We start from the raw sequence: 21554 nt of genomic DNA on the forward strand, positions 1-21554 counted from the left end.
GAGGCGAGGCGGTCCGCCACGTGTAGGTGTAGGGGTGTGTGTCTGTGTGTGTGTGTGTGTGTGTGTGTATGTGTATTTATAGATATTTATAGAACAATGCAGGGGCATACCACAGAGGGGGGCACAAGTTTTCACGACGGTCACACCTGGATGTGTCAGCTCACCACCACAACAGACTACTAAGTCACAGATGAAGGAGGCAGGCTTTGGGGCTGGGGGAGCCACTGCCAAGTCACAGAACAGCCGCCCAGGCAGGCTTGGAAAGGGAGGCCTCCGAGAAGAGGAGGGATCTGTTTAGAGATTGAAGGGGGGCCTGGGGCTCCCAGGATGGGATGGACTTGCCTGACCCGATCGGCTGGCAGTTGAAGAGAAAGCAGAGAGAAAGCAGGAGAGAGAAAAGGGAGCAGAGAGCTCTGAGGCAAGTGCAGAGCACAGGTGTGCCACAGCAGCTGTGGGAGGGCCAGGGAGGGGAGGGTGCAGGTGAGGGTGTGGCAAGGTTCCTGGAAAAGAGGGGCTGGAAGGGAAAGGGGAGGAAGATGGAGGGAGGAGCCGGAGCTTCACAGGTAGTGCCTGGGGGCTGCGGCGGCCCTCCTCACCCCACACATGCTGGCCTCTTCCATTGCACTCAGGCAGTGCACCCACAGGTCAGACCAATGCTCGACCCCCTTGGGCTTCCCTCTTCTCTGATCACCAACCAACTTGTCTTCCAAGCTGTCTTCCAAGCTGTCTTCCAACCAACTGGTCCGGGGCCACCTCTCACCTTGGGGAGCCCAACGCAACAGCCACCAGGCCTGACAGAAGGAACACTGCTTGAAAAAGGATGATGAAGCTAAATGGGATGGATGGCTGGAGTGATCGCCGGAACCCCCTCTGGGTGGTCAGAAAGCCCAGGACCCTCTGAAGGGACCCTGGGGGAGGCAGGGAGGGCAGGCAGCTGGAAGCCACTGGCTACAGACTTGTAAGTCTAAGAGGGGAGCCTCATCTTGTTGGGGCTTGCAGGTCACATAGGTGAGGCTGGGTCCTTCCTCCTAGGAAAAGAAGAGGGAGACCATGGCAAGGGAGGTGGGTGGGCTTGCTGGGCAGAGCTCAGCTGGGCCAGCAGGCACTGTGGTCCCTTTGGCTGAATAGCAGGGCCAACCTCTAGGAGCAACAAGCCAAGGTGCGTGAGCCTACTGGCTGGCGGTAGTGCTTCAGCGGGGCCCAGGGACCCTGCCTTCAGTCACATGCTAGCAGCTATGATGGTACCTGGGAGGGAGGGAAGGGGGCTGTGTGCCCCTACCTGGCCTGTGAGGTGTGTTTTGGGTTGACCGTGTGCATGGGACTCTTGAGGTTTTATCCTAGATCACCACTGTTTTGCTGACAGATAGAGGAGGTGGGACCCTATCACCCCCGCTCTGCAGTGGATTTGGCTGTCAGCACTCCAAGGCATCCAGGCTGGGAGCTGGATGCCCCACCCTGGCAGCATGGCTCAGACAGCACAACAGGTACGGCATGCCCAGGATGACATTCCTAGGCCTCTGGCCACCTCAGAGTACAGCCCCACACACAACCCCCTCCAAGCTCTCAGCCCTTACACCATAAACCACGAGCTCCCCGACAGCTCCAGAGAGCACCCACATCTGCCAGCTTGGGCACGGAGCCTGTTCCAAGAGCCCCCAGACTCAGCCATGGGGGCCAACCCTGGTACCTGCATCTGGCAAGGATGCTCTGCACCTGCAGCCAGGAGTTGCCCACGGGCCCCCATGTGCACGCTGATGGTGGTTGTGTTGGTGTCACCGATGATGCTGAGCGCCTCCTTCAGCACGTGGTGAATGCGCAGCATCTCATCCCGCCACTGTGCCTGCTCTGCCAACTCCTCCATCAGTGTGTTCTGGTTCCCATGCAAGTACAGGTTGGACAGCAACTCTGATAATATGAACTCCTTGGTCTGAGAGAGGGCAAAGAGGGAAGGAGGTTGGGACCTGATGCCTGTGCTGGGACAGTGTGCTGGACTTGGAGCCCCGAGTATGGCTTTTCACACGCGGCTTCTACACCACTTAGACTCAAAGATCTGCCTCCCCACCGCCCTTTTCTCACTCAGATAGGGACACTGAGGTCCAGAGGAAAAGTCACCTGTCCAAGGTCACAGATCTGGCAGGGTACCCAGGACCTATCATGCCACCAGCACACCTGTCTACTCAGTTTTTTTAAAAAAAAATTTTTTGGAGATAGGATCTCGCTCTGTCGCTAGGCTGGAGTACAGTGGGTGAGATCACCGCTCACTGCAGCCTCAACCTCTTGGGCTCAAAGTGACCCTCCAATGCCAGCCTGTCGAGTAGCTAGGACTATAGGCACGTGTCACCACCAAGCCCAGCTATTTTTAAAATTTTTGTGTAGAGACCAGGTCTCACTATGTTGCCAAGGCTGGTCTCGAACTCCTGGACTCAAGCTATCCTCCTGCCTTGGCCACCCAAAGTGCTGGGATTACAGGCATGGGCCGCTGTCCTCAGTACCATGTTATATTTCTATGAGACAGCTCTGGTCTGGACCGTGCCTCCCTCCCTGGACCTGGTCCCATAGGGCTGGTCGGCATCTCCCCCTGGCCAACATGGCCACCTGCATCCTCAATGCCACAGGAGCCCCCTGCTCCCATAAGGTGGTGCATGCATGTTCTTGATCATGACATGCATGATGGCCTTGGGCGTGACACCAACCATGAGGTCCCACAGGGTCTTGTTGACAATGGCCATGTAGGAGTCCACCAGGTTCTGCGTGGTTTCCATTTGCTGCTCCAGCTGTGGGTCCATGGAGTGCATGAAGCTGTCAGAGCCATTCTCCTCGGCCTTGCTGTCCTATCATGGAGAACACAAGGGCATCAGGGTGGCCAGGCCATGCAGCCAGGCTCCAGGAATCCCTAGGATCTCAGCACTTCCAAGGGTACCTGGAACATTGAGGCACAGAGAGAAGCAACTGGCCTGAACATGCACCCAGCTCCCCACATGCTCTAGACGGTTTCAGGTCTCTGCCTCTCAGAACCCCAGACTCCCCTGATTCAGTCTCCTCTTAGTTCTGACTCTAGTGCCCAGAATTTGCCTCAAGTTACCAATCCAGAAATTGGAAAAGAACATCTCCAGGTCCCTTGCTTGGAGACCTGGCCAGAGCTTGTGCCAGGATGCAGACGCCTGGCAGGAGGCAAAAAAAGGGCATATTCACTTTCCCCTTGTCCGGGGAGGCCCATGCACCAACACTGCCACCGCCGCTGCCACCAGGGAACACAGCAAAGTAGACACACACAGAGAGGAAAACGGGAAGGGTTGAGTGACCTGCGACACTGCACCCCAACTTTAATGCATTGTGGAATTCAGTTAGCTCATATTTTATTGAGGATTTTTGCATCAATATTCATCAGTGATATTGGCCTGTAGTTTTCTTTTTTGGATGAATCTTTGGTTTTGGTATCAGGGTGATACTAGCCTTGTAGAAAGAGTTTGGAAGTATTCCCTCCTTCTCTATTTTTGGAATCGTTTGGGTAAGGTTGGTATTAGTTCTTCTTTAAATGTTTGCTAGAATTCAGCAGTGAATCATCAGGTCCCAGGCTTTTCTTTGCTGGGAGATTTTTACTACCGCTTTGATCCCATTATTTGTTATTGGTCTGTTCAGGTTTTGGCTTTTATCATGGTTCAATCTGGGTAGTCTGGATGTGTCTGGAAATTTATCCATTTTTAGTAGGTTTTCCTATTTCTTCGCATATAGTTGTTGATAATAGCCACTAGTGATCCTTTGAGGTTTTGTTTGTTTGTTTGCTTGTTTTTTGAGATGGAGTCTTGCTCTGTCTCCCAGGCTGGAGTGCAGTGGCGCGATCTTGGCTCACTGCAAGCTCCGCCTCCGGGGTTCATGCCATTCTCCTGCCTCAGCCTCCTGAGTAGCTGGGACTATAAGCGTCTGCCACCATGCCCGGTTAATTTTTGTTATTTTTAGTAGAGACGGGGTTTCACTGTGTTAGCCAGGATGGTCTCGATCTCCTGACCTCATGATCCACCCACCTCAGCCTCCCAAAGTGCTAGGATTACAGGCATGAGCCACCGCGCCTGGCCTGAGTTTTTGCAGTATCAGTTGTCATGTTTCCTTTTGTTTGTCAATGTTGTGTATCTTTTCAAAAAACCAACTTTTTAAGAAATTATTTTATTTTATTTTATTTTATTTGGAGACAGAGTCTTGCTCTGTCACCCAGGCTGGAGTGCAGTCATGCAATCTCAGCTCACTGCAACCTCTGTCTCCCATGTTCAAGCGATTCTCCTACCTCAGCCTCCTGAGTAGCTGGGATTACAGGCGTGCACCACCACGCCCGGCTAAGTTTTGTATTTTTAGTAGAGACGTGATTTCACCATGTTGGTCAGGCTGGTCTTCAACTCCGGGCCTCCTGAACCGCCCATCTCAACCCCCAAATTGCTGGGATTATGGGTGTGAGACATCAGAGCCAGCCCACAGTTTGTTGTTAAATTTTACTTATTTACTTTTTTTTTTTCTTAAGAGACAGGGTCTCATTCTGTTGCCCAGGCTGGAGTGCAGTGGTGCAACCATGGCTCACTGTAACCTTGAACACCTAAACTCAAGAGATCCTCCCACCTCAGCCTCATGAGTAGCTGGGACTACAAGCCTGCACCACCACACCCAGCTAATTTTTCTGGTTTCTGTAGAGACAGGGTTTTGCTCTGTTGTCCAGGCTGGTCCTGAATTCCTGGCCTCAAGAATCCTCCTGCCTCAGCCTCCCAAAGTGCCGAGATTACAGGCATGAGCCACCATGCCCGGCCTATATATACATTTCCTTTTCCAAGTTATATAAAGTATGCTGTATGCATCCTTCTGGAATTTGTTTTTTTCCCTTAATAGTATATTGTTAAGATTCTTATTGTTGTTTATAGCTGGCATTTATTCTTTTTGACTGCTTGTGACATCACCAGAAGATAGAGCTCCTGAGATCTCTTAAGAACTGCTGCTGGGGCTGGGCGCAGTGGCTCAAGCCTGTAATCCCAGCACTTTGGGAGGCCAAGGTGGGCGGATCACGAGGTCAGGAGATTGAGACCATCCTGGCTAACACGGTGAAACTCCGTCTCTACTAAAAATACAAAAAATTAGCCGGGCGTGTTGGCGGGCGCCTGTAGTCCCAGCTACTCGGGAGGCTGAGGCAGGAGAATGGCGTGAACCTGGGAGGCGGAGCTTGCAGTGAGCCGAGATCGCGCCACTGCACCCCAGCCTGGGGGACAGAGCAAGACTCCGTCTCAAAAAAAAAAAAAAAAGAACTGCTGCTGGGCCAGGCGCAGTGGCTCACACCTGTAATCCCCGCACTTTGGGAGGCCGAGGTGGGTGGATCACGAGGTCAGGAGATCGAGACCATCCTGGCTAACACAGTGAAACCCCATCTCTACTAAAAAAATTAGCCAGGTGTGACGGTGGGCACCTGTAGTCCCAGCTACTTGGGAGGTTGAGGCAAGAGAATGGGGTGAACCCAGGTGACAGAGCTTGCAATGAGCCGAGATTGTGCCACTGCACGTTAGCCTGGGCGGAGCCTGTCTCAAAAAAAAAAAAAAAAAAAAAGGAACTGCTGCCTGCTGCTGGGAGCATACACTGGTATGACCACCTTGGAAAACAGTTTGGCTCCATCTCATAAGGTAGAATATTCACACTCCTCCCAGCCCAGCAATTCTACTCTACATCCAAGACAAATTCTTGCCTATATAAAACAGGGGATGTGGACGAGGCATGCAGCTCTGTTCAGAATAGCAAAAACTTATTGCCAACTGGAGAGTAGCTGACTAAATTGTGCTTTTTCTTCCCTTTGATTTCCTGTAGTCTTTTTTTTTTTTTTTTTTTTTTTGAGACGGAGTCTCGCTCTGTCGCCCAGGCTGGAGTGCAGTGGCACAATCTCGGCTCACTGCAAGCTCCGCCTCCCGGGTTCACACCATTCTCCTGCCTCAGCCTCTCCGAGTAGCTGGGACTACAGGCGCCCGCCACCATGCCCGGCTAATTTTTTTGTATTTTTAGTAGAGACGGGGTGTTCACCGTGGTCTCGATCTCCTGACCTCATGATCCGCCCGCCTCGGCCTCCCAAAGTGCTGGGATTACAAGCTTGAGCCACCGCGCCCGGCCTCCTGTAGTCTTATGATGCAAGTGGCTTTCCCATGGCTAGCTTGGGGAGGGGGATACTGTTGGCAGTCGAGTCTGGGGTGGCAGTCCCGCTTAGCCCTAGGGCAATGGTGCTGCCCAAAACAAGAGTAAACAGAACGAGTTACCCAGTCGAGCCAATGCCTTGGGTCCCTGGAGGTACAGACTTGTACCTGTAGGAAATAGCCATCATACACATCAGTCTTTTCAAATGCTTTTGTCACCGGGCTGAGTCCAAAGGACATCCTCTCCCAAAACATTACAAAGTTTATTGGGGCTACCATTTATCGAGCATTTATCATGTGCCTGAGCATGTACTAGTGTACTAATTGCATGCATTATTTTATTATTTTATTTATTTATTTACTTATTCATTTCTTAGAGACAGGGTCTCTTTCTGTTGCCTGGGCTGGAGTGCAGTGGTGCAATCAGGGCTCACTGCAGCCTCAAACTCCTGGGCTCAACTGGTCTCACCTCAGCCTCCCAAGTAGCTGGGACTACAGGCATAAGTCACCAAGTCCAGCTAATTTTTAAAGAAACATCTTTAAATAAACATTTTAAATAAATGGGGTTTGGCTTTGTTGCCCAGGCTAGTCTTGAACTCCCGGCTTCAAGTGAGCCTCCTCCTTTACCCTTATTGTTGCATTTAATCTTCACCATCACCCCATAAGAGTGCCTGGGGGTAAGTTCTCCACACAGTAACAATGTAGCAACCTCCACTCATAGGTGACAACGAGATTCAGTTTAGTCAAACAACTTCCCAAAGGTCACACAGCTGGCGAGTGGCTGAGCCAACATGAAGACCTAGGACTCTAAAGCTGGTGCACCAGTAAATGAGAAAATCTCTGGGGGTTCACTATAGCTTCCTCCCAAGAAATCTTTCTCCAAACGTTCTAAAAACAATGACAGATCCATCTTTCATAAAGCAAACAAAACTAGCAGCCCCTTCATTTTGGGTTGGGTAGTGGGGGGAGGATAAAGGTTAGCTAAGCTCCAGGGCATCCCATTTTAATCCTACATATTTATAAGGCAACTGCCAGCACAGCACCCCAAACCTGAAGAACCCTGCACAGCTGTCTCTGTGGGGCATGGCGTGTCCATGGATGTAAAGATTTTCCAATGTGTGCTTACAGGCCAGTGGCATCATCCTCAGTCACAGGTTAAAGGGCAGCTAGGCCTGGCCTGCTAGGCACCACCGTGAGAATCTGCTGAGCTTTCCAACTAGTGTTATCTGTTGTTTGCAGTGACAGACGCCCTGAAAAGAAGGGGTGTGGGTGGGAAAAGTTCTGATTTGAGGTCCCCTGATCCGGGCACGATCTCTTTTCCCAGTCGCAGGAATCAGGGGACTCCATCTGCTCACAGGCTCAAGCTATGTCCCCCAGCCCCCTCTTTCAACCAGGTGCCACCCTCTGCTTCTCTTCCATAGACAGCCTCGAGCTGCCAGCTTTCCCTTAGGATCTGTGCCCTCGGGCCTGGCTTAATTTTTTCCTCTCCAAAGAGCCATCTGTAGGGCCAGAGCCCGGCAAAGCCTAACTCATTACTGGATGCCGGTTCCTTTGCCTGACTTTCAGTGATTCCTACCTTACCCTGGGGTTTATGTTTCTTGTCTCAACGCTAACATTTCTCATTCCTCCACAAGTTGAATTGCTCATTCCAGCCAACTGAAGCACGCTGTTCTTGACAGTTAGCTTGAGGCACATGGTTGATGCTTAAAAAAAAAACAAAAAAAAAACATTATGTCAATTTCATTGATCAACAAAAGTGATGGCTCCACTGCAAAGTTGATAGTGCCTGGACCTCTGAGTTCAAGAGCCTTCTAGACAAAGGGCTCTGAGCTGAAACATGAGCATGCACACATATACCTCTCTCTCGGTCTGATGAGATAATTTGGACACTTGGTTGTTATCCTTGAGTATTTTCCTGCCTCATTAATGCACATGTAGCCAACACAATAAAAATCATAGCTAATAACGGCTAAGGCTGAGGACTTTCCTTAGCCAGGTAGTGGCTTTAAAAACTTTAAAGTTTTCACTAGACTCTCATTGAATAATTTCTCTTTTTCAGATCAAGAAACTGAGACTTACTATCACATTTGGGATGAAGTTGAAACAAAAAAAGAAACTGGGGCTTAAAGCTGTCAAGTATTTCACAGCCAGCAAGTGGCTAAGTTGGAACTTGAACCCAGGCAGTCTAGCCCTGGGATCCTGTGCCCTTACCCATTATCCAGTGTCGGCTACACAAAACTAAAGTGTACACATTTTCAACTACAGTTTAAATGGGTGACATATTTTTCACTATATTTTATGTAGGTGACTTTCAGTTTGGGGGTATTCTACTTACACAGTCTATTGAGTTGGATATTAACTGAGAACAAAAAGAAACTAATGAACTCTGAAAAGCATAAAACATGAGCAACATGATGTCACCGCAAAAGACAAATCAGCACATAACCTTCTGGTGACTGTATTTTGCCGACAATCCACAAGTTAATCATCTGCCTGAACTCAGCAGTGCTCTGTTCCCTTGGGACACACACACACACACACACACACACACACACACAGAGAGAGAGAGAGAGAGAGAGAGAGAGGGAGAGAGAGAGAGAGAGAGAATTGGTGGTCGTGCCGCCCTGAGTCTCCAGTCGGCGAGTGTGAAGAAGGGACCAGATGGGTCGGGCAGAAAGATGCTGGGTCAAGGGAGGAGGGGGCAGCCGGGAGCGCGTGCACGCTCTGGACTCGTGCACCCGCCGAAACTGGTGCGCGCAGGGCCCGCCTGGTTGAGGGGTGAGGGTGACAGGGGCGGAGTAGGGGCAGCCCTTTCCCAGGCGGTAGTGGGGGCAGTGGTTATGTTGCCCTTTTAAGCTGCGGCTTGACAGGAGCCGCGCCTCCTGTCGGTGGAGTCGGTTACAAAGGGAGCAGCCCCCCCAGGCCGCCACACAGCTCCCGCCAAGGCCTCCCTGCCCCTTGCCATTTTCCAGCCGCGCTCCCACAAGGGTCCAGGCGGCCCTTAGAGGCAGAGCCGCGAAAGCTCGGCTGGGCGGCCCTGCTGGGTAGTCGCGGCCGTGACAGCGGCTCCGGACAGGCTCCCCTTCCGCGCCCCTCCCGCCGTAGATGAGTGGAAGATGTCCGTGTCAGGGTTCAAGGCCAAACTGAAGTTTCTGGGTCTATCTTCCACAAGAACCAGGAGCCGCAGCCCCCGCTCACGCTCCACTGCAACATGACTGTGAGGCGCCCGGCGGCCCCCTCGCGGGGCAGGGCGAGGTCAGAGACCGGGCGCCCGGAGTCCCAGGACAAAGGGGAGCCTGCCCCAGAGAGGCCCCGGTTCCCCGCCCCTTTCTCCTGCAACTGGCCCTGCCCCGGCCCGGGACTGCGGGAGGCTTGGGTGGGAGGAAACGGAGGGCGCGTCTCTGCGACTTCTCGCGTGGGGTAGGCTTGGGGGCTGTTGGCCCCTCTAGGCCTCCGTCGCCGCGCCCTGAGGTGGGAGCCCGCGACCGCCGGAGCCTTTTTGGGACCCATGGTCGCCCTCAGTCGGCTAGTCTGCTCCGGAGACCGCGACAGGGCGGTGCAGGGCGGCTCCGGCGTTTTTGGAGCCCAGGCAGGGAAGGGGAAAGACCTTTAAGATTTTCGGTGTTTTGGCTGGGTGCAGTGGCTCACGCCTGTAATCCCCCCACTTTGGGAGGCAGAGGCGGGCGGATCACCTGAGGTCAGGAGTTAGAGACCAGCCTGGCCAACATGGTGAAACCCCGTCTCCACTAAAATATACAAAAATTATCCGGGCGTGTTGGCAGGCGACTTAATCCCCGCTATTTGGGAGGCAGAGGCAGGAGAATCGTTTGAACCCGGGAGGCGGAGGTTGCAGTGAGTCAAGATCGAGCCGTTGCACTAAAACTTGGGGGATAAGAGGGAGACTTCTCTCAAAAAATTTTTTTTCTTTCTTTTTTTTTTTTTTTTTGAGGGAGTCTCACTCTGTCACCCAGGCTGGAGTGCAGTGGCACGATCTCGGCTCATTGCAGCCTATGTCTCTTGACAGTCCACGGGATAAAGCGATTCTGCTGCCTCAGCCTCCCAAGTAGCTGGGATTACAGGCGCCTGCCACCACGCCTGGCTAACTTGTGTTTTTAGTAGAGACGGGGTTTCACCGTGTTGGTCAGGCTGGTCTCAAACTCCTGACCTCAAATGACCCACCTCTGCCTCCCAAAGTGCTGGGATTCCAGGCGTGAGCCACCGTGCCAGGACCCAAGGCCCTTAAGTTTTAAGCCTCATTCTTCAGTCAGGTTTTCCTTGCTCCCGCGTGTTCAGCCAACTGGTTTTAAGTTTGTGTTTAAGGAGAAAATAACAATGAAAACGGACTCCTTGATGGAGGAAAAGTTGGAATGCAGCCTCTGGTGCTGTTTGAGTGATCCCTCTCCCCTGGGCCTGGCTGCGCACTGCTGTGTTCTGGAAAGGCGCATTGTATGGTAGATGCTGCAGGTAAGAGTCCTGTCCAGGTGCTCTGCCCTCTTTTCCTTTCAGGCTTCTGTATCAGCTGTTTTTCCCTTGTAGAATGTGCCCCTGACCTCCAACGCTTAACCCTACCCAACTCGTCTTTACGTGTCTGACCATCAAGGCTCTTCTGGGTCATATTGAGTTCATGCTGATATTTTCCCTTCCTCCCCTCTTCAGTCCTTTCTATTTTTGCTTTGGTCATGTTCTGCTATATTCTGTAAGCCTTTAAAAAAATTCTTTTATGGTAGCAGGGGAGAATATTTTGTAATTATGCTTTGGGCTTTTTACCTTCCACTCAATAAATGCTTGGTAAATATTTGTTTTATTGAGTATATGACCCTATTCTAGCTATGTTGTGCTTGAACAAAAATCTTAACTGCCCTGTAAGTTAACTGCTAAGAATTTGTCAAAAGTGCAGAGATAACATCCAGAACTTGCCATGGATAGTACAAAAAGGTCTCTAAGGGCTTGATGGAAGTCTGTAAATTGATTTCATGTGAAAGACGTAAGAAACAAAAATATGAAGCATGACTGGAGAGCCGGAGTGATGAAGCCAGGGTCCCTTTCTCCAGATCCTTTGTAACAGTGTTATGTGACCTCTTCTAGAAGATCATTCTGAAAGATAATGCCAACTTGGAACCTAGGAAATCACCCAGTGGGTTTCTGCAGGTTAGGTGGTTCAAATCCTCATCAGCACCTTTGTTTTCTCTGCCTCAGTTTGTTTACAACGATGTTCTCAGTAGCTGTAATTGCTGTCTTTGAATACTTAAGCATTTTTTTTAGATCACAGGGGTATATGTGTGTTTTTATTTTACCAAGTGTTAGAATTTTTACTCTGCTTTTGTGGGCTCTGCGTTAGTTACTTGGTTGTTTAGTTGTAAAATGATTAGCAGGGAAAACTGTGTGTGTGTGTGTGTGTGTGTTTTAAGGTTCTTTTGTTGTCAGAGCACTTAGAATTTTATTTTATATGGCAATTCTGTCAGTTTACTTTATTCTCCAGCCCACATTTATTGAACAGCAAAGTATGAAAGTAATGTGTCCCATAATCAGCCTTCAGAAGAATTACAACTGCTGTATGTCTGAACTTTATTTTCTTTTCGAGATGGAGTCTCACTCTGTCACCCAGGCTGGAGTGCAGTGGTGCGATCTCATCACACTGCAACTTCCACCACTCAGGTTCAAGCGATTCTCCTGCCTCAGCCTCCTGAGTAGCTGGGATTACAGGCACCTGCCACCCCACCCAGCTAATTTTTGCAGTTTTAGTAGAAACAGGTTTCACCATCTTGACCAGGCTGGTCTTGAACTCCTGACCTCGTGATCCACCTGCCTCGGCCTCCTAAAGTGCTGGGATTACAGGTGTGAGCCACCATGCCTGGCTGAACTTTCAAGAAGTTTGTGCATCAATTTTTTAAAAATTGTGATGTCAAAAGATAGTTGTGGCCTACATTTGGAAAGATACAAACACTGAACATTCTGGCAGGCAGTTTTGCTTGCTGGTGCTTGAGATAGAGCCATACATTGGTCTCGGTGGGTTTATGGAGAAAAATAGATAGAGAAAGTTATTTCTAAATAAGACCAAAAAATCCTTTTCTTAAGCAGTGACAAGTAAAGAGGTTGTCTTGGTTAACCTTGAAATGTGTTGCCCTTGGTTAAGACAGTTTTATGGTGGGGATGGTAGTGGTGATAAACTTGTTTGAAATTTGTCCACTTATAGTAAATTTAAATAGTAATATAAAAGTTATAGTAACCTTTGTGGTAGCTGTCACAGACAACTTCATCCTCACAGGCCTTTAAATTACCATAAAATTAATAGAATAGAGGAGAAACGAAGGACCTGAATAATTAGATGCTTAGATAATTGTTCTGTGTTTTCATAACAGGTGAAAAAGAGCAGTGTTAGAAGCACTTAAACATTCTATGTAAGGAAAACTGCCTGAATTTATATTGCAATTTTTGAGCACCATTCATTGTTTAAAAACTGGTATATTGTAGGTCATAAAGACAAATAGAAAACTTTTTTCAAGATGGATATAAAGCTTAACCTTATCAAAATTACAAAATTTAAAGCATATGATTGAAAAATATTAATGCATAGGTTTAAATATTGGTCATCATTTTAGATGTCTTTCAAAATAGATTGTCTCTTAAACCGAACAAACTTTGAACATGTTGTAGCGTTTGTGCTGAAGGTTAAGTTTCCTGGGGTGGTGGATATTTTATAATATGGATAACAAAACCTTATTTTAAGAAATTTAGAAAATTTTTAGGCAAAACTAGAAAATGTTACTGATAATTCTCCCACTCAGAAGGTACCACTATCAGAATTTTGTATTTTTGCAGTCATCTGCTCATCTCTTTTCTCCTGTGCTTGTATATGTTCCCTCTCCCTTGAAAAATCAGATTTTTTTTCTGTAAACTGCTTTTTCACTCAACAATATTGTAGACCCATGTCGTAACTTACTCCTCTACAGTGGCTTCAGCTATTGTGTGCTTTCTCCTGGATGACTATACCGTCTAGTCAGTCATGTTTCCTGGTACTAAATACAAAGGAGGGGGGGGGGGATGCGTGTGTGGGTGTGTGTGTATTTTTTTCTACCTTAACTAATGCTTTAGACATCATTAGGTAGAGCTAAATCCTTGAAACCTTCCAAGTGGTGGCTTTCAGTTCTCATTGCTGAATTGGTTTCTAGAGATGGAACAAATTATATTGTATGGAAACTTTCTTTTTTTTTGAGATGAAGTCTCGCTCTTGTCGCTCAGACTGGAGTGCAATGGTGTGATCTCTGCTCACTGCAACCCCTCCTGGGTTCAAGCAATTCTCCTGCCTCAGCCTCCCAAGTAGTTGGGACTACAGGTGCATGCCTCCACGCCCAGCTAATTTTTGTATTTTTAGTAGAGACGGGATTTCACCATGTTGGCCAGGATGGTCTCAATCTCTTGACCTTGGGATCCACCCGCCTCAACCTCTCAAAGCGCTGGGATTACAGGTGTGAGCCACTGCACCCGGCCCAGCCAGATCACTTTCTACTCTTACCCTGCTTTGTGACCTGGAAGGGTGGACCTTTAAGGGCTGCAAAAATTCAGTTCCATTTCCTTCTGGCTTCCTGTTGGGTTCAGCCACTGGGAGCTATCAGTAACACACCCCTTGCAGTTTCTCTTAACGCTCCCCGTACTTCAAAAATTTTAATGAAGGGATAGTTTACAATCGCCCCTTTTGAGTGTTCCCTTTCTTTCCTGCCAAGACCCTGACCCATATGTATTTCAAGTAGAACTACATATGTTAATTATTGCAAATAGTGTTAAAGTGAGAAGTGATCAGTTTACTATCCAAGCTGTTCACTTTTTTCCCTCTTCTTTTTTTGCTGCCTAGCTCTTGACTTCGTATCATGGCCACAAGGGGGTGAACAAAGATAGGGACAGAAACAAATCTCAAAACCCATGCTTTAGGAATTTTTATAAATGTTCGATTATACCAACAAAAGTTAACTCTGGGGTTTACAGGTAATACTTCTTTTTTATCCAGTATTCTTTTTAAGTTTCTGTTTTTGGCAACATTTTTATAGTCAGGAAAGTATAAAGTATTTTTCAAAATAAAGGGGGAAGTAAACTTGCTAAAAATATATAATAGAATTTACTTTGAACTCTTAAAATTGGAATCTGCCAAAAAACAGTTATCATCTCTATCTGGACTTTTCATGATCATTTAAAGCAACATCTCTGGGAATAGTTTCGGCCTTTCCCTGTTCTCTTTCAGTATTCTGCTTGTCAGCACTGATGTAATAGTGCTTTTTATTTATTTTTTTTTTGACTTTTTATTATTTCTTTTAATACAAAGCTTTGGCATTAGCAATTTTATGAAAAAATAAAATGTACTAAAAATAAATGCTTGTGTGGCATGATTGGTAAATGATGCACAAAAATAGGTTCTTTTTTCCTTCAAGGCAAAATCAGTCAGAAAGCAGGTTTTTTCTTCTTCAAAACCATTCTACCTCATTAGCAGTCAAGCTAGCTGTGGCTCTGATGATCATGTAGCAGAGTGTGAGGGCACTGAGGAGGCCAAAACTGGCAATAATAAACCATTCTTTTGTTACTGCAATGTTGATTTCTCCTGTTCTCGGAGTGAGCTCCCCGTCCTGAGGAAGAGGCGAGATCCCCGAAGTTCGAAGTGGCTCAAGGCCGAGGGAGTTGTCGCCGGCAAGGTCGCCGAGGGCTGATCTTCGGTTAACAGCTTGGGTTCTGGTGAGCCTTTCCATATCGAATGCTACGTTATCAGTACATGGCAAATTCGGCACAATTCCCAGGGCCTTCAATATATTAAGTTTGCACATAGGACAGGTACAGTGTTCACTAAGCCAGGGATCCACGCAGGATTTGTGGAAAACATGCTTGCAGGGGAGAATTCGGACGACATCATTCTGCTTATAGCTCTCTATGAATTATGCAGACCGCACAATGATCAAAGTCTGGGTCAGTTTACTTGTCACCCTTCTTTACTGTCCTGGTTGTCAATTTACTGATGGCTTTCTTGGCTGCATCTCCAAGATGACGCTGGTTCCTGTCGCGTGTATTTGTGTACCTGATCTTCTGAATGAAGTAGAATATGCGCCATGCTGAAGAAATAATCATCAAAACAATAAAGGATATTGACACGAAGACTAGAGAGCCACGGCTGAAGTTCTTCGGTGGCAGTTCCAACAGCTATTGTCATTTGTACAGAGATGTTTTTCTCCAGATAACTCAAAATATCCTTACCCCTCAATTCTGTTATCATGACAGCAATAATATCTCCAGTGCCTGGGCGAGTCATGGTAACCGGCTCCTCTTTGGATTTATTATTGTAGATGACTACAGCAACTGCATTGTGGAAAGTGGCCCGTGGTATTTTCTCTTTAAACGTGCAGTTTCCCCTCTGCAGCAAGGCAATCCACTGTTTGATATTAGGAGGGACAAAGAACCGGGTTTGTGGATCACAGCCCAGATGATCAGCAACTCCGTGGAGGGGCAGCGGCGCCAGCACCTGGCCGCGGACCTCGGCCTTGGGGGAGTTAAGCCCGTAGCGCCCGCGGTCGATGCGGAACGTGAGCGGGGCGCCGCGGCCGGGCTCCTGCACCGTCACGTTGATGAGCGCCGTGTAGTACTCCTGGCTCGCGTTGTCTGCCCGCGCCGGCCACAGGCTGCATGCAGGTCAGCAGGGCGAGCGCGGCGAGCCGGGCAGGGCCCGCCCGTCCCGCGCAGCTCATCGTCCCTCCGGCAGCCGCTGCTGCTTGCGCCCTCCTGGACGCCGCGGCCCCGCCGCTCGCCGCCCTCACGTCCGCTGCCCGCCCGTGGGGACGCGCCCATGAGCCCTCGACGAGGGCGGTGTCTCAGGTCGCATGCGGACGTCTCTTCGGGGTCCCAGGAGGGCTGTAGGAGCGTGCCCCCTCCATCCCCCCCCGGGTCGGTCCCACCGAATGAGAGGCGCCTCGCCAGGACGCGGCGGAGGAGGGGAAGGGCGGCACGGGAGGAAGCGCCCCGAGGAGGATTAGAGGAACACAAAGTTCCTCTCGCGCGGCTGCCGCCTGAGGCGCGCGTCCGTCGCCGCCCCGCCTCCCCCCGGTGGTCTAGCGGCAACGCCGTAATGGTGCTTTTTAAACTATTCTTCACACATTGGCTATCTATTTACATGTAAGAGGTAGTCAGTTATAAGGTATGACTACAAAGTAACGAGGATTATACCTTTAGCCACTTCTCTTTTATATTTAAATCAATGGTTTGTGGGTTTTTTTTAAAATAGAGTAACACTAGCAGAATGCTTGGGAAACTTCAGCTGCTCTAATCTCCAAATACCTCATTTACTTTAAGTGATTTTTGAGCTTTAAGTTTTCAAATCTCATTTACTTCAAGTAGACTAGCTAATCTTTTTCACTCCAGTAAACTGGAGCCAATTCCCATAATATTTTTAAATGCTTGTCATCCACTAGGACTGTGGATTTGGCTTTCTGAAGTTCCCTATGAAGTCCTCTGAAATCGGATGGGTCATCCATCATTCTCAGAGGGAGTTCAAGATGAATCCTAACTTGCCTCAGTGTCCTGCAGAAATAAATTATAATGGAAAGATTTCACTTTCCTTGTTTTACTCTAAATTCTTATCCCTTCCACCAAATTCTGTGAAAAACACAAGTAAAATAAATTGTGAAAGTGTGAAGATATGCTAAATAACTGATAAACATGAAGAGGCAATCATCTTTGATATTAAGAAATGTTATAGAATTGTAAACATCCCGAGATATTCTAAAGTGCTCTGTAAATGCTAAACGGTAAATATTGTTAGTTACTATAATTGAACAATACTGACTAAGAAATGAAAGCGTTAGGGGGAAGGAGTTACGTTGCACTGACTATGCTTTGTGCTTTTAGGCTCTGCTGGCCCGGTGAACCCCGCTTCTCAAATGGCCTGTGGTACAGGTATAGGGATGGTCAATACACTACCGGGGATCTAGGCTAAAGGACTGGCTCTAAGACCAGTCACAGAACTTAAGCACAGTAGTTAAACTCCAGCTCCACACACAACATCCTAAGCTCTCCTTGTATAGTCTCTGTGTTGCTGCCTCACATGCCAGCCCTTATAAAGCATTAGTGCTCTATTTATTTCTCTCCATAATAAATGCAAAAACTGGATCTCCTTCATGCCTTGATTAGAGTTTTACTTAAAAACAAAAACAAACAAACAAAAAAAAACTGTGGGCTGGGCACAGTGACTCACGTCTGTAATCCCAGTACTTTGGGAGGCCAAGGCGGGTGGATTGCCTGAGCTCAGGAGTTCGAGACTAGCCTGGCCAACATGGTGAAACCCTGTCTCCACTGAAAGTACAAAAATTAGCTGGGCATGGTGGCACACCCCTGTAATCCCAGCTACTTGCAAGGCTGAGGCAGGAGAATCACTTGAACCCAGAAGGTAGAGATTGTAGTGAGCTGAGGGTGCACCACTGCACTCCAGCTGGGCAACAGACCAAGACCTTGTCTCAAAAAAATAAATAAAAATTTACTATCATCAATGTGCAAATGGGTGGATGATAAAATTTTACCATCTCAACTATTTTTTATTTTATTTTTTTGGTGGGGGAGATGGTATCTCACTCTGTTGCCAGGCTGGAGTGCAGTGGCGTGATCTCAGCTCACTGCAACCTCCGCCTCCCAGGTTCAAGCGATTCTCCTGCCTCAGCCTCCTGAGTAGCTGGGATTACAGGCACCTGCCACCACGCCCAGGTAATGTTTGTATTTTTAGTAGAGACAGAGTTTCACCATGTTGTCCAGGATAGTCTCAATCTCCTGACCTCTTGATCCCCCCAACTTGACCTCCCAAAGTGCTAGGATTACAGGTGTGAGCTATCACGCCCGGCCTACCATCTCAACTATTTTTAAGTGTACATTTCAGTAGTGTTAAGTATGTCACTGTTGTATTAAGTTATCGTTGTTGTAAAACTAATCTCCAGAACTTTTTTATCTTGCAAAACTGAAACTATACCCATTAAACTCCCCATTTCCCCACAGCCTCTGGTAACCACTATTTTTTCTGCTTCTGTAAATTTGACTACTTTTTTTTTTTTTTTTTTGAGATGGAGTCTTGTTCTGTCACTTAGGTTGGAGTGCAGTGGCATGATCTTGGCTCCCTGCAACCTCTGCCTCCCAAGTTCAAGCAATTCTTCTGCCTCAGCCTCCTGAGTAGCTGGGACTGCAGGTGAACGCCACCACTCCTGGCTAATTTTTATATTTTTAGTAGAGATGGGGTTTCACCATATTGGCCAGGCTGGTCTCAAACTCCTGACCTCGTGATCTACCTGCCTTGGACTCCCAAAGTGCTGGGATTACAGGTGTGAGCCACCACGCCCAGTGAATTTGGCTACTTTAAATAACTCATACAAGTGGAATCATACAGCATGTATCTTTTTGTGAATAGCTTATTTCACTCAGGATAATGACCTCAATGTTCATTCATGTTCTAGCATGTGTCTGAATTTTTTTCTTTTTAAAGACTGAATAAATTACATTGAATGTATGTACTATATTTTGTTTATCCATTCATCTGTTGATGGACACTTGGTTTGCTTCCACCTTTTGGCCATTGTGAATGATGCTGCTAAGAACATAGGTATATAAATATCTGTTCAAGTGCTTTCCTTCACTTCTTTTGGGTATATACCTAGAAGTGGGATTGCTGGATAATACAGTAATTGCATTTTCAGTTTTTGTTAAAACTGTCATACTGTCTTCCATAGTGGCTGCCTCATTTTACACTCCCACCAACAGTACACAAGTTTCTCCACATCCTCACTGACACTATTTTCTGTTGTGTTTCTTTTTCTTTTTGAGACAGGGTCTTGCTCACTTTCCCAGGCTGGAGTGCAGTGGCATAATCATGGCTCACTATAGCCTCAATCTCCTGGGCTTAAGCAATCCACCCACCTTGTCCTCCCAAGTAGCTGGGACTACAGGCATGTACCACCACACCTGGCTAATTGTTTATTTTCTGTGGAGACAGAAAAAAAATGTTGCCCATGCTGGTCTCAAATTCTGAGCTCAAGCAGTCCTCCTGCCTCAGCCTCCCGAACTGGTGGAATTACAGGTGTGAGCTACCATGCCTAGCCTTTAGCCTATTTTTAAATAGGACTTTTTGTTGTTGAATTATAGGAGTATTGTATATATTTTGAATATTAACTTCATATCAAATGTATGATTTGCAAATATTTTTTTCCATTCTGTAGGTTGTTTTTTCACTCTGTTGATTGTGCCCTTTAATGCACAGAAATTTCTAATTTTGATGTAATTCATTTTATTTGTTTTTATTTTATTTTGGTTATCTGTGCTCTTCTTGATGTGTCATGTCTAAGAAATAATTTTTTTTGTTGTTGCTGTTGTTGTTGTTGTTGAGATGGAGTCTCACTCTGTTGCCCAGGCTGGAGTGCAGTGGTACAATCTCAGCTCACTGCAACCTCCACCTCCCAGGTTCAAGCTATTCTCCTGCCTCAGCCTTTGAGTAGCTAGATTACAGTCACAGGCCACAATGCCTGGCTAAATTTTATATTTTTAGTAGAGACGGGGCTTCATCATGTTGGCCAGGCTGGTCTTGAACTCCTGAGCTCAAGTGATCTGCCTGCCTCAGCCTCCCAAAGTGTTGAGATTACAGGTATGAGCCATCACACCTGGCATGAAATCATTTCTAAATCCATTGTCATGAAGCTTTCCCCATATGTTTTCTTCTAAGAATTTTGTAGTTTTCTTATTATCTTTTTATGACTACCTTTTCTGCATTTGTTGGGAGATTTATCTGCTTCTTGTGGGATCTGGACTACTCATGTCCTGTGGGTAGAGTTGTTGGTCAAGGATTTGTTTGTCTGTTTACTCAATCATATTGATAGAGGCAGGAGGCAGATAAACTCTGGGCAGACAGGCGCGGGTCCCTGGCAAAACCCCACTTTTGAGCCCAAAAGCCTGAAACCCATGGCCCAAAGTGAGAACTTCCATCCTTGTATGCCCGCTCTCTCTCAGTTGGTTCTTTCTGAATAATGTCTTTTTACTAATCTAATGTTGCCTTTTCCAAAACCACCTACTGCCTGCCCCATCCGCCATACTGTGCCTATAAAGACCCCAGACTCAGCCAGTAGAGAAGAGAAGAAGCTGATGTCGGGGAGAGGTAACTTGACTTCAAAGATGATGGCTGGACGTTGGAAAGAGGCAACTTGACTTCAGAAGAGAGGTCACTTGGCTTTAGGGGAGAGCAACCTGCCCTTCCCATTCCTTTCCAGCTCTCCTCTCTGCTGAGAGCTGCTTTTGTTGCTCAATAAAATTCTCTGCATTCACCATCCTTCAATTTGTCTGTGTGACCTCATTCCCCCTGGGCACTGAACAAGAATTCGGTATGTACCAAGTGCAGGTAGCCAAAAAGGCTGTCACACTGGCCCTTTGCCCTTGCTGGTGGAGGGCAGCCACCCCAATGAGGCAAAATGGCCACTGAGCTGATAACACACTGCTGTTTGTGGATGGCAGAGCTAAGTGAGCATTGTAACATGCCCTCTAAGGCCTTGGGGTCACAGGCACTCCCACCTGGACACTGCCGTGGGGCCTGCACAGAGTTCACTTCTGCCGGCACTAAAGCAGTGGGCTGGTTCCTGCACTCAGTCACCTATGCACTCCCTCCAGCAAGGGGTGGAACATGGTTGCAAACCCTAGTGAACAGAGTTTGTTCCCACTGGTGCTGAAGTGACTGGCTGGTTCCCACACTCCTTTGCTCATGTGCTCCATCCAGCAAGCGCTTGAGCAGAGTGGGCTGAGTAAATGGGGCACCTCTGTCACGAGTCTTACAAAGGGGTCAAGAAAATATATTGTATCGATATTGCTTTTGGAGCAGTCCTCTCCTTTATTTAAATTAATTTTATTTTTATTTTTTGAGATGGAGTCTTGCTCTTTCGCCCAGGCTGGAGTAAAGTGGTGTGATCTTGGCTCACTGCAACCTCTGCCTCCCAGGTTCAAGTGATTCTCCTGCCTCAGCCCCTCTAGTAGCTGGGATTATAGGCACACATCACCATGCCCTGCTAATTTTTGTATTTTTAGTAGAGACAGAGTTTCACCACTTTGGCCAGGCTGGTCTTGTACTCCTGACCTTAGGTGATCCACCTGCCTTGGCCTCCCAAAGTGTTGAGATTACAGACGCAAGCCACTGCGCCTGGCCAGTCCTCTTCTTTAGAATGGAGAATATTTTCCTACGTATAGATTCTTCTAAAACTGACAGTGCCTCTCAATTTTCACATACATACATATCACCTGCAAATGTAGTAAAAAATGTACACTTTAATTAGGAAGGCCTGGATAGGGCCTGAGGTTCTGCATTTTTTTTTTTTTTTGAGATGGAGTTTCACTCTTGTCGCCCAGGCCGGAGTGCAATGGCATGTACTG

General features: G+C 47.7%; 1 protein-coding gene and 2 pseudogenes across 3 annotated transcripts; 1 reads left to right on the forward strand and 2 right to left on the reverse strand.

Moving 5' to 3' along the window:
• Positions 1-306: 306 nt before the first annotated feature.
• LOC129481583 (dynamin-1-like) lies at positions 307-8053 on the reverse strand. 3 transcript variants are annotated; one of them, XM_055276717.2, is made up of 4 exons: positions 7728-8053; positions 2694-2831; positions 1688-1927; positions 307-1028 (listed from the first exon to the last, which is right to left on the reverse strand). In XM_055276717.2, exons 1-4 carry the CDS (start codon positions 7839-7841, stop codon positions 879-881), a joined length of 642 nt encoding a protein of 213 aa, XP_055132692.2. In that variant the 5' UTR covers positions 7842-8053; the 3' UTR covers positions 307-878. The 3 variants fall into 3 exon arrangements, with proteins under 3 accessions (XP_055132692.2, XP_063495146.1, XP_063495147.1); XM_063639076.1 differs by having other exon boundaries at positions 472-791; XM_063639077.1 differs by having other exon boundaries at positions 472-791; positions 7723-7773.
• A 754-nt stretch (positions 8054-8807) lies between these two features.
• On the forward strand, positions 8808-21041 carry LOC129481584 (uncharacterized; annotated as a pseudogene).
• On the reverse strand, positions 13853-16109 carry LOC129482581 (E3 ubiquitin-protein ligase RNF130-like; annotated as a pseudogene).
• Positions 21042-21554: the final 513 nt, after the last annotated feature.

The sequence above is a fragment of the Symphalangus syndactylus genome, chromosome 5, assembly GCF_028878055.3.
Source record: "Symphalangus syndactylus isolate Jambi chromosome 5, NHGRI_mSymSyn1-v2.1_pri, whole genome shotgun sequence".
NCBI lineage: Eukaryota > Metazoa > Chordata > Mammalia > Primates > Hylobatidae > Symphalangus > Symphalangus syndactylus.

Bases quoted from the DNA above. Each gene is read 5' to 3' on its own strand.
- LOC129481583 (XM_063639076.1), bottom strand. From the start codon at position 7,841: ATGTGCCTCAAGCTAACTGTCAAGAACAGCGTGCTTCAGTTGGCTGGA. The intron at 2,832-7,727 runs GTAAGGTAGGAA...TCTCCATGATAG, and splicing joins CAAGAAACATAAACCCCAGG to GACAGCAAGGCCGAGGAGAA. The intron at 792-1,687 runs GTACCAGGGTTG...TCCTTCTGTCAG, and splicing joins AGCATCCTTGCCAGATGCAG to GCCTGGTGGCTGTTGCGTTG.